This window comes from Salarias fasciatus, chromosome 9, assembly GCF_902148845.1.
Source record: "Salarias fasciatus chromosome 9, fSalaFa1.1, whole genome shotgun sequence".
NCBI classification, from domain to species: Eukaryota; Metazoa; Chordata; class Actinopteri; order Blenniiformes; family Blenniidae; genus Salarias; species Salarias fasciatus.
In genome coordinates this window covers 14,051,442-14,063,500 of record NC_043753.1, presented here as the reverse complement: position 1 = coordinate 14,063,500, position 12,059 = coordinate 14,051,442, and the positions used below count along the sequence as shown (strand labels likewise).

Sequence of the window (12,059 nt, the reverse complement as noted above, 5' to 3'; positions counted from 1 at the left end):
TTATTTTTTAGCTCATATGTTAATATAATATACAGTCAATGGCTAATACACATTGATTTTTCACAGCTCATATTTTCAATATTGTGACATTCATTTCAACAAGCATTTATCCTACAAAACTGCATCTCAATAAAATTCTACAAAGGGTGAAATTCGATAAAACAGCTAAAATGGTTAAAACAGGTAAAATGGCAGAGTAATAAAAACTTTGTAAAGTGTTAAGATTTTTAGTTTTTGCAATTCCACACTACATACTTTTCACTTCATTTTGAAGGTCAGACATGTTTTGTTGCTCTAACTGAATTTGGTGGAAAGTCGGAAAAACTGATTCTAAATCCGAAAGATGTAGGCATCTGACAAACGATGACGTCCAGAAAGGTTTACATGACGTATAGGTGTGCTTTTATTCTGAAAACCTGCCACTCCGCTTGATTACATACTTCCGCGGCCTGAACGCGGATGAGGCACTGGAGTGGTTGACAATAAAAATACATATCGTATGCGAACGAAAAAAAACCCAAATCTTTTCGTTCGAGTGCAACATATCCTCCATGACACGACTGACACCGGGAGGCCTCGTCTGAAGCTTTGCGGTCGCTGACAGTCGCCCGGGGCCGGAGAAATGGAGCATATCCGAACACCGAAGGTAGCTAACATTTCCTGCTAATTGCGACTGGATGGGACTCAGTGAGCAACTCGGCCGTTTGATTTCCAGGATTTGCTGACCTGGTTCAGATTGTGAGACACAAGTGTTCAGACTGTAGATACGTGGAGCGGTGAGATGTCGCGGCGGCGAGCAGGTGTCGTCAGTGTCATACGTGACGAGCATCAATGAGCTGCCTGTTGTTTCCCGTACAGCTGACAGCAGAGCTCCCCCCGTCTCTGTTTACACACCCTTTTATCGATCTGATTAACGCTACGCTATTAGGTGAAGTCACTTTATTGATTTCAGTGGGACACCCCAACAGATACAGTCTTACATTAGGAACAAACAGTAGCATACAGATAGACTTGTTAGACATTCAGGGCCAGGCTGTATCTACTGGAAGTGTTTGTTTACTTATCTAATGATCAAGGGAGGTGGCCTGTTATCCTAAAGCCAACAGAAGTCAATAACTGACGACTTCAGTACAGGTGAAGTTCATTCAGGCCTGCTTATATGTGGTTACTGATTGCTTGAAATTATGATTTGCATGTCCCCCCTTTTTTTTTCCTCTGTCTTCATGTATTCATAAAATCATGCTGGTGTGAATGTGAGTTTAGGGGATTGTCTTTTTCTGTCTGCCAACCTTTGGCCCGGTGTCAGCTGCAGCTCTGCTTAAAATGAGCATAAGTTCACGAAATAAGTATTGATTTACCTGCAGTTAATGTGTTTCTGTGGGTTCAGGGTGCATCCGTTCTGACAGCACTTTGACCCAACACTGAATAGTTGCTTCAAGTCTCCTCTGCCAGTCTGCAAAGTCAGAGGAATTTGTTTACGACTTGGTCGGCTTTCCTTTATCCAGGCAAACATACTCTGTGTGATCCTCTCCAGCTTGCAGAACAGGAGCTAATGAGGCATAATCCTATGTACTTTGTGTATTTTTCAAGGTGTGTAAACTGAAAGACGGGCTTTCTTTCATCATTTTATTCCAAGAGTGTAAGAAATTTTCCATGGCTGTGGTGTAACCTTGCATCACAGTTAAGTACACACAATGCCGTGGGAATGAATGGGGACAGGATGAGATCTGGTGGGTGTGATTGCACACAGATGGGCTGTTTTCCAGCTGTCACAAGTCCCGTTTGCTTGTTTGATGAAGAAATAAGAATACATTTTATCCAGCAGTAATAAATGGTTTGGTGTCACTTTCAGGGTTTCAATCGGTGTTAATTACACCTGAAAGAAATTATTGAGACTAATCACTAGTTGGGGAAAAAAGACTTTTCAATTTGGTGCATCTGCTTTCAAAGTTTAGGTTATGGTGTCACATCATAAAGTAATTTTTTTTTTCCAAATTATGGCCAATTCCATTAACAATCTTCATATGGAAACACACATTTCCATTCTTCATCCCACTTTCACTAACTCAGTTATTAAGTGTGACACACATTTGCCTTCCTGTATGTTCGTAGCGGCTCTCTTCTGTTGGAGCTTTGACCCTCGGGTTGCTTGGAGACGGAGATGGGCTCAGTCATTGCATCATATCTCACAATAACAGGAAAACGGAAACGAAGAAGAGGATGTCTGAGTCAAGAAAAAAAACGGCTGAAAGGATGAATCATAGATATGAACAATTAGTGCAGCAGCAGCATGAAGCAGTTCAACACCAGCAGCCATCACCATGCTGTCATAGATATAATGAGTGAAGTACTTTTTTTTGTGTGTGCGCATGTGGAAATTGGGGATACTGTGGTGCTAATTTTTTATCCGGCTTTGAGTCATGAAGGGTATCCAGTACAAGCTAGTCGACAGTGCAAGCTGCACTGGGTTGTTGTGTTGACCCCTGATGAAGGGAGCAGCCAAAAAGACAGAATAAGAAAAGCTGCATGCATTAATTATTTTTTCCAGTCTAGCACAATACTTTTTGCCAAGTGAGGCGTTGTACCTAATATAATTACTGGAGTGCAGCTTTTTTGTGTGTGTGGACATTTATGTCTTGAGTAAATATTCCACTTACTGTTTCTACATTGAGAGTGTTTGTGCACTTCTGCAAGTTCCAAGTGTTTTTTTTTTTTCTTTTTCTTTTTGTCTTAAGGTGGTGAGAACTGGTTGAACTAAGCCACATTTAAGCCTGTTATATTTTATAGCATTGTTTTGTTACAGCCAGCATTAGTCTTTTTCCTCAGTGTTCAATAAGAAATAGTGACTCCTTTCATGCCAATCGCCATGAATCTGGCAGCGCCTCGTGAGAGCCAGGTGGTCAGGATTAAATGATGCGCCGGCTGAAATCATTGCCAAGTGCTGCTTACAGTAATTTTAATTCAGTGTCAATCTATGAAAAGAATCCCGTGTCTCTTTTTCCCCCAGTAATACATCCTGTCTACCTTCAGCCAAAGAAGCAAAGCTCTCTGGGAATTTCTCATTGGTTATTTAAAACTGCCTATGTCTGTGTTTTTTTTTTTTTTTTTTTTTTTTGCAGGTGGAGCAGGTGCGGCTACAGGATCGCTTCAGCAACAAATCCACAAATGGCACACTGTACCTCACAGCCACACATCTCATCTTTGTGGAGAGCAGTTCTAACGGCTCGGCCTCCGCTGGACAGGAGATCTGGGTGAGTGACAGCTCTGGATGGATTGTAGGTGTTCACTTTATAACCTGTTATTCTGAGCAACAGCTGTAATCCATGTAATGCAGGTAACTTGTGTTACTTCACCAGAAATTGTCAGTAATACAATCTAGTTTCAAGTAAATTAATTTTGAAGCTAATCAGCGAGTAATTAACTTTTAGTACTCTGATTTATTTTATTTATGGACTCTCTCACTGGCAGGATTGATGAAGTCTAATGTTGCCAGTAGCCTCAAGCAAAAGCATTTTTGTCGCTGCCAGAAATGGCTAAAAATAGCATTTTATTCAGTTCAACTCCCAAACCCCCATCTAACAACTGAGCATGGCTCGACAAATATCACTTACGGCTGTTCAAACAGAAACTGGAGGTACTGCCTGACCTCCTCACTGCCTCAAAGAGACATTTGTGGTGAGCACCAAGAGGAAATTTGCAATCTGGTAGTGTGTGTGCAGGTTTGCATTAGGAAGGAGAGACCATGCAAGCTTGTATGTGGTAAGAGGAAGTTTGTGTAGTTTCAAACCCTTCTTTGCAAAACAGCCACCTGTGCAAGTATGTCTGAAAAACATTTTGTCTGTGTCTGCTCCTGATGTCAGATATATATTTTTTTTTAAATTGGTAAATGTTGTTGTTTTAAGATAAGCACAGTAGAAGCAGGAGAATCAGAGGTTGGGATGTCCAGTGCTGCTGCAATATGCCTAAAATTGAAACAAAACAGTATTACAATATTATCCTTTTGACATATGGTGGGTCAATTTTGGTCCCATTTAATGTTATTTGAACACATGATCTACTCAGTTTCTCTTCTGGCTAAAGTTTTCTGTTTCCAGTTTTCACTTCGTTCATTTATGCAGGACTCGGTATGAGCAGGTTTGAATCAGTTCTGCAGTATGAAGATTGCCACACTGCTGCGTGTGCATTGTGGAAATAGTGTGGTCTAAAATGCTTTGTGCAGCAGAACCTGAATCGTGACACCCCCCTTCCCTCAATCCCACTTTCACCATCCTTCCTGCCTTATATGCTGAGAGAGGAAACCCGCTTTCTTTGTTTTGAGATTTTTTTTCCTATAGAGTTTTTAGATGTTTGGGTTATTGAAAAATGCAGCGCTATTTATATCAATATAGCTTTTTGCATTAAATGTTAGTTTTCAGAGTCACTGTTTCTCTATTTCTTGCCTGTCTGCAGCCTCTCTCACTCTGAAGTTCACACATTGGCCGAGTAACTAGTGAATTCACCAACCTTGATGCTGAGCAGAAAAGCATAATTGTCAGAAAATACAAAAAAAAAAAGCTTGTTTTGACTAAATAGGCCCCCTCCAGAGGTTTTGACTTGAGGGAGCGTTTCCTTCATGTTTTCTTTCATTGTTTGTCAAACATACAGTCATAGCACCAAAGGGTCCAGTCCAGCCGACCAGATGCATATCGTTGATTTGTTATTGCATTCATGTCATTTTTCTTCATTTCACTTATTTCGAGCAAATAAATAATATTCAATTATAATAGAATCCAAACAGTCCAATATTTTTAGTTGCAGCCTCATTAAAAGAGACATTTCACTGTACTTTGCACCAGAAATTGTACCAAGTTTAAAGATATTACATTGTTATGCATGTTCTATTTATTCACTCAACCTGGACCACAGGTATTTACATTAGGATTTTTGGATATTTGTACAGTATTGTGTTACTGTTTCAGTGGTCTGACCCCCTCTAGTTTCTCCCTGAACCAAAATGAGTTTGATACAGCTGGATTAAACCCTATAAAAAGTTTTTTTTTTTTTTTTAATGCGTGTCACCTTTTTCAAAGTTTTTTTTTTCCATGCTTATTTTGTGCAAATGGTGGTTAATAGAAGTGCCTATGTTTCAGTTTTTTTGATGACTTTTACCCAGAGTAGTATTTGTTGTATTAAAAAAAAACAAAGCTATATATTGAGTTTATATGGAGATATGAATTTTGGGTCATATTGCCCTTACAACACGACTGAGCAACAGTCTCATGTTGAGAATGTAGGTGGTTTGACTCAGGGCTCAAGGTTTTATTTAATTTTTTTTAGTGTGACCGTTCTCAATGTTTGCACGTGGGTTTTTCTGTGGATCCCTCTCACAGAACTACACCATGCAATTGAGGTTAATTATTGACTCTGAATTGCCTGTTGGCCTGAATGTGTGTGATTGTCTCCGTTCATCCTGTGGTGGACTAGTGACCTTTCCAGGATGTAAACTGGCTGAGTTCTGCCCCAGTACCTCACAGACAAAAATTGATGAAAGTAGAACGTAATTACTTTGTAATTACTCTTCTTTCATTATCGGTAGCATACTAATATTATAAAACAATGACTTGCATTTTTATCGATAAGCTCCCATCATTAGATTCAATCAAAATATTGCTCCTGATCATGATTGCTTTTTTTTTGTCTCCTTTTGTCCTTTTCCTCTTTCCTTCCCTGCAGATTTTGCATCATCATATAGCTTCAGTGGAAAAGCTGTCTCTGACCACGTCCGGCTGTCCTCTGGTCATTCAGTGTCGCAACTTCAGGGTTGTTCATTTTGTGGTGCCGCGGGAAAGAGACTGCCACGACATCTACAGCTCGCTGCTGCGTCTTCTACGGCCGGGTGAGTTCAGCGCCTCCTCCGACGTGTTTTCACATGTCTGTTATGATTACCTCACGTGCGTCTTCCCTCCGCGTTTCTCCACACAGTTGGATATGAGGAGCTTTATGCCTTCTCCTACAACCCCAAACAAAATGACCAGCAGAGGGAGGAAGGATGGCAGCTCATCGACCTGGGGGCGGAGTTTGAGAGGATGGGCGTCCCCTGTGACCAGTGGCAGCTCACGGATGTCAACAGACATTACAAGGTAGATCATCAAACCGATGTGATGCAGAACTGTTTTTTTTTTTCACTACTGTCTCCAGAAAAACAGACCATTTTATATTCAGACTTATACAGTAATTTAGATACTTAGACATCTTTTGAAATACTAATTAACTTCTGTTATATATATGTAGGTTTTCAAATCTTTTTATGATCCATATTCTATAAATTCAACACACATATAAAACATGTTGTAATCATGTCTTTAATAAAGTGAATCCTCCTCCATTTTTGTTTACTCAGCCATTGTAATGCTATTTACACACATTAAAATATTTCCGATGGCTTGTTTTATACCTGTTGTGTGTAATGTGAGTTAAGAGTTGTCTCCGTGTGAATAGTTGACGGACTCGCAGCTGAAAGCCTCATAAAGACAATATGCATGTTTGTCCACAAGGGGGCGTTTCAGCCCAACGTTTAGATATTTTTTTTACCCAGCTCCAGCATGAAATTTTACACTATCCAGTTCAAAGATCAGTTCTTGATTTGGTACATTTCAGAGCCGGAACTTTCTTACATCTACTTATGTATCAGTAGCATCTTTTTAGCTGCACACATCAAGTCATGATACACCTGTATTGTAAACTCCACTTGTTTTCTGACTCATTCTGTCACAACCACCTGTTGCAGGTCTAAGAGGAACCTCCATGTTGCATGCTTGTCTTTTGCCAGGTGTGTGAAACGTATCCCAGAGACCTGTATGTTCCCATCACTGCCAGTAAGCCCATCATCGTGGGGAGCTCCAAGTTCAGAAGCAAAGGCCGTTTTCCCGTCCTCACATACTTCTACCAAGAGAAGAAGGTATACTCATAACACAGGTGTCACATGAGTACACAGTGGTGGTTATGCAAGTTAGAGAAATACCATTTGTTATCTACTCTTTGAATCAGTATGCACTTTCTGAAAAAATAAAAAAAGGACAAGCTCAAAGTTTGGTAGGTATTTGGAAGGTGACAGTCAGATAAAGGCTGTTGGATCTAACAATGATGAGAAAATCAAGCTTTGTTTCCTTAGTCTTTACATTGATTCACTTACACACAAGTCATTCTTCTCTCTCATGCTGCCTTATAGAAAACTTGCAACATGTTGTGATTCTTGATTTTCTGGGTAGATGACATTCAGAAGAGATCTCATACACTGATGTGTTCCTGTCACGCTACCTGCTGTGTGTGGAGTGGAGTTCAGTCTGTGGAACTTACTTTTTAATTATTCGTTGGAAAAACCCATTCAGACATCAGCTGTTTCATACAGGAAGTGAAGACTGTAGACTTACTGTAATTCAGTCAGCAATTAGCTGTAGCGATAACAGTCGCTTGTTGCCATTTGTGGCTCATTTTTATCTGATCGGTGCTCCTCAGGCAGCCGTGTGTCGATGCAGTCAGCCTCTCTCCGGGTTCAGTGCTCGATGCCTCGAGGACGAGAGCTTGCTGCAGGCCATCAGCAAAGCCAATCACAACAGCCGATTCGTTTACGTCATGGACACGAGGCCAAAGGTGAGCTGAAGGCGCTCAAACTGAATGTTCTGCACATATTGGACATGTCATCAGAGAGTTAAGATTTTCATTAGAGGGGCAAATATTAAATTTTATGTCTGAAAATGCAGCTGGACCTCCCAAAGTTTTTGAAAATTGCTCCCAGGTGATTCGTCAGTTCTGCCATGTAATGCCGCTTCGTCTGCCGTCTTCCTGTCCTCCAGCTGAACGCGCTCGCTAACCGGGCCGCTGGCAAAGGCTACGAGAACGAGGACAACTACTCCAACATCCGCTTCCAGTTTGTCGGCATTGAGAACATCCACGTCATGAGGTCCAGCCTGCAGAAACTGTTGGAAGGTTGAAACATGCACACACACGCGCGCACGCACACACACACACACACACACACACACACACACACACACACACACACACACACACACTGTGCTTTGATCAATACTGACGATCACTTCCTGTCTCCCAGTGGTTGGGACTCGGTCTCTTTCCATGAGCGACTACCTGGTGGGGTTAGAGAGCTGTGGCTGGCTGCGGCACATCAAGGCCGTCGTAGATGCGGCCATCTTCCTCACCAAGGTGCATCTTTCTTCTCCCATTAGATTATTATAATTTTTTTTAAGCACATACCTGCTCATCCTGCCAACCTTTCATCTTTTTAATGCCTCGCTCCTCTCTCATGTCCCGACCTCAGGCTGTGACGGTGGAAGGGGCGAGCGTGTTGGTTCACTGTTCGGATGGATGGGACAGAACCGCCCAAGTGTGCTCCCTGGGGGCGCTGCTGATGGACCCTTATTACCGCACTGTCAAGGGCTTCATGGTACTGGCCACACACAGAAATCTAAGATTACACTGATGCTAATATGAAGATCATCCTCTGCTGTGTTTTCCTGTTTGCTTCATGGTTACATTTGTCTTGCAGGTACTGATTGAGAAAGACTGGATCTCTTTTGGTCATAAATTTGCAGACAGGTGTGTATTGCGTGATCTCTTTGGGCAATCTGATGATTGTGAAGGCCAGAAAAATTCATCCTGACAGCCACAGGGCCAAATTGAGACTTAGTAATGAACTTACTAATGAACCATAATTGATAAATGGATTTAAATGAACATTCTACCATGGCCGTCAATTCTGTCCACTGTAATCAGAGACTGAGCGTGTTCTGCTAAGCTGCTCTCCTAAATCTAAATTATTGTTTCTCGATTGCTTATTTCCAGGTGTGACCAGTTAGACGGGGATCCAAAGGAAGTGTCTCCTATCTTCACTCAGTTCCTGGAGTGCGTCTGGCAGCTGACCGAGCAGTTCCCACAGGTGTGCCGTTGTTTGCGAGCTGAATGACGCTTCTCCTACGTGGACCGGTGTCGCGTGTCTTCCCACCTGCAGAATGTATTTTATGTAGGGTTGGACGTCAACAATCGCGTGAATATGTAGATTAGTAATATACCAGGTACCAAATATATCACACTATAAGCTCTTGCTTTATTTTTAATTTGTTAGGATTAATGTCGTGTTGTAAACAGAAAAGTTGATTAAAATGTCTTATTTTCAGTTCATACAAGTATTTGATAATTATTTTCAGAAAATTCATATAGAAGTAATTTATTCGTCAAAGAAATTATGGTCACAAGCAGGTCACATTTTATGGCTTTTTCTTGTTCCTCTCCAGGCGTTTGAGTTCAGCGAGTGGTTCCTGCTGCAGATCCACGAACACGTCCACTCCTGTCAGTATGGAAACTTCCTTGGCAACAATCAGAGGCAGAGGGAGGAGTTGCAGTAAGTCGATCTCACACACACACACACACACACACACACACACAAAGGGCTGCAGTGGTGTGACGTAACGGTTGACTGTTGAAGAATTTGTTTCTGTGCATTCACACAGAAAATGCAAACCTGTTCATTATCTGTTCCCTGCAATTAAAATGATGAAAGAAAGAAATCAAGCTCAACAATAATAAAGAAAAGCAAAGTTGTTGCTCACAAGTGTATTTATTTATTTGGCTGTGGAGTTACTGAGGCGATATGTTCTGTGTTCCAGGTTGAGAGAGCGAACTCACTCGCTGTGGGCTTTTCTGATGAGTGAAAAACAAAACTACTTGAATCCGTTCTACAGCCCGGCGTACTCTGAAGCACATCCTGTGCTGGAGCCCTCCACCCTGCCCTACCACTTCAAGTAAGCTCCACCTGATAACCTAACCCTAGATGTGTCTGGGTTTTTTTGACCTTCAGCTTTACTACTGTTATCGCCATATTTGGTAACTTCCCCGGTTCCTGTTGTTCATTTTCAAACTAGTAAAGGAGCGAACTGAGGATTGTTTTATTTGTGCCCCTGTAGAGCAATTGGTGTTGCAGCAAAGTATAAAAATTCAAATAGCGTACATACATACATAAATATATGACATCCAGCAAGGACACGCAAATCTTTTGTATCACTGTCTGAAGTTAAATCAGACTGAACTACTGCTGCCTTAGGTCAGTGAGATTTCCCAAAATTATTTGAATTTGCTAAATGCGAGATGAGAATTTCCTTTATTTCAACCCCACAAGCTCTTTTTGGATCCTCACTGTAGTTGTAGAGCTGCTTGTTGAAGATTTTACGTCTGCAGAGGGCTGAGCGACGTGCTGGCACGAGCCGAGATGCTGTTCCTGGTAGGTCAGGTGACTTACTGGCAGAAGTCTTTATGGGTGAACAATGATTAATGTCACCAAGGACAAAGACGGCAGCATCAGGAGACAGACCGAAGCTTCTGGGTCACTTTTAGTACAGACTTCAGAGCTTTCTGCTGGCTGGCTTCCGGGTGGCGGAATTCCCAGGGCAGGTAGTGGACAGGAGTCCTGTGTGCTCAGGGCACAGTTTTCACACGCTCCTCAGTTATAAACCAGAAGAAAGGCAGAATGCCAACCACAATAAAAGACAATAAAAGACACTCTAAACTCCATTGTTAAAAAGAGACATAACAGATATTCAAACCACACAATTATTTTACAAAGAAATACTAAAACCTCTTTTGGATTTTGAATTTTTAAAGAAACAAGAAAGACTTTGACATTAATTCCCTTTAATGACACTCTAAGTTTAGAATGTTCCATTACCAATTAATCCAATGTGTTCTTTTCACCTTTTGTGAACATGAATACACAAACAGCTTATTGAGAGAATCTTTCTGTGTTTTTTGACCTGTCTGTATCCGGTCACACCAGTTTTAGTCTACGCCTGTTTTTTTTATGCTTTATCTTACTTTGCTAATCTGTTAAAATCACATTTAACCTTTGTTTTCTTTTAGGTTCTGGAGGAACATGTATCACCAGTTTGATCGGTCCATGCACCCACGTCAGTCCATCCTGAAAACCATTCTGACTCTGAGGGAGAACAGCCGCAAGGCGGAGAGCACGCTGCAGGCCCTGGAGACTGTGAGCACGCTTTCCTCCACATGCACTTCAAGCTCACGCACAGAGTCCGTCCAGAATGGCTCCTCATCTGTCTGTGCTGGTTCTGTTCAGAGGCTTCAGCAGCTGGGCGTGACCCCCGTCGCCACCTCGGACCCCCCCGCGCCCCCTCCCACCAGGGATCAGCGCACCAACCCCAACGCCCTCCCGCCGCGCCCCGACTCGCTCATCCTGGGGGCGCCCGTCAGCCAGAAGGAGGCGCAGCGTCATGAGGAGGAGGACAACGACAACGACGGGCAGGAGGACGTGGGCGAGGAGGCCGTCGAGAGCACGGACACGGAGCGGACAGTAGAGGGCAGCAGCGGCACCGAGAGCAGGAAGCAGAGCTACGGGGAGCTGGAAGGGACATACAACAACGAGCTGGCCAAAGAGGAGCCGGCCGTGGTCAGCCTGGAGTTCGGAGTGGCTCGCATGACCTGCTGAAAGAGCCAGGGAGGACTGTGGGATGCTGAGGGACAGGAATGGCCAGGGTGGGGGCGCTCGCCGAGAACGCCCCCGTTGTTTCCGGATGTGATTAATTGTCGATTACATAATGTTGCAGAACGAGTTGACCGGATGAAGTCTGTATAGTCTAAATCTCTTTGAAAAGCCTCGCATGGCGTATACTGCACCTATAGTGAGAAAGTCTGTTTTTTTTTTTTTGTTTTTTTTTTTATGAAAGTTGAAAAGCACTATGGAGAATTCATGAACAGAGTATGAGAATAAACTCATCTTAACAGTTTGTCCCATGATGTGTTGAGTCATGTAATGCACTTTAAACACTAACAAACATCTTAACATTTTATATTTATTAGAAATCTAAAAACTTTTAAAGTACAAGTTTCATGCTTTATTTAAAGTCTCAAAAAAAAAAAAACAGTGTCCTCACAAACTAACGATATGTTGACAATATTCAGCCAGTGGCTGCATGTTTGAAAGATTCACCCCAACATTTGATATTTTTAGTTGACCTTTGTGCGTGTGTCTGTTCGTCTGGATTGATAAGGTT

The 12,059-nt window shown here is 42.2% G+C and overlaps 1 protein-coding gene across 1 annotated transcript; it reads left to right on the top strand.

Moving 5' to 3' along the window:
* Window positions 1-451: 451 nt before the first annotated feature.
* mtmr6 (myotubularin related protein 6) lies at window positions 452-11,792 on the top strand. Its single transcript, XM_030099577.1, has 15 exons — window positions 452-646; window positions 3,120-3,251; window positions 5,713-5,875; window positions 5,962-6,119; window positions 6,809-6,937; window positions 7,495-7,629; window positions 7,833-7,965; window positions 8,093-8,202; window positions 8,318-8,443; window positions 8,546-8,595; window positions 8,842-8,935; window positions 9,291-9,397; window positions 9,663-9,797; window positions 10,909-11,035; window positions 11,126-11,792. Exons 1-15 carry the CDS (start codon window positions 623-625, stop codon window positions 11,492-11,494), a joined length of 1,992 nt encoding a protein of 663 aa, XP_029955437.1. The 5' UTR covers window positions 452-622; the 3' UTR covers window positions 11,495-11,792.
* Window positions 11,793-12,059: the final 267 nt, after the last annotated feature.

Bases quoted from the DNA above. Each gene is read 5' to 3' on its own strand.
- mtmr6 (XM_030099577.1), top strand. From the start codon at position 623: ATGGAGCATATCCGAACACCGAAG. The intron at 6,120-6,808 runs GTAGATCATCAA...GTCTTTTGCCAG, and splicing joins ATGTCAACAGACATTACAAG to GTGTGTGAAACGTATCCCAG. The intron at 6,938-7,494 runs GTATACTCATAA...GGTGCTCCTCAG, and splicing joins ACTTCTACCAAGAGAAGAAG to GCAGCCGTGTGTCGATGCAG.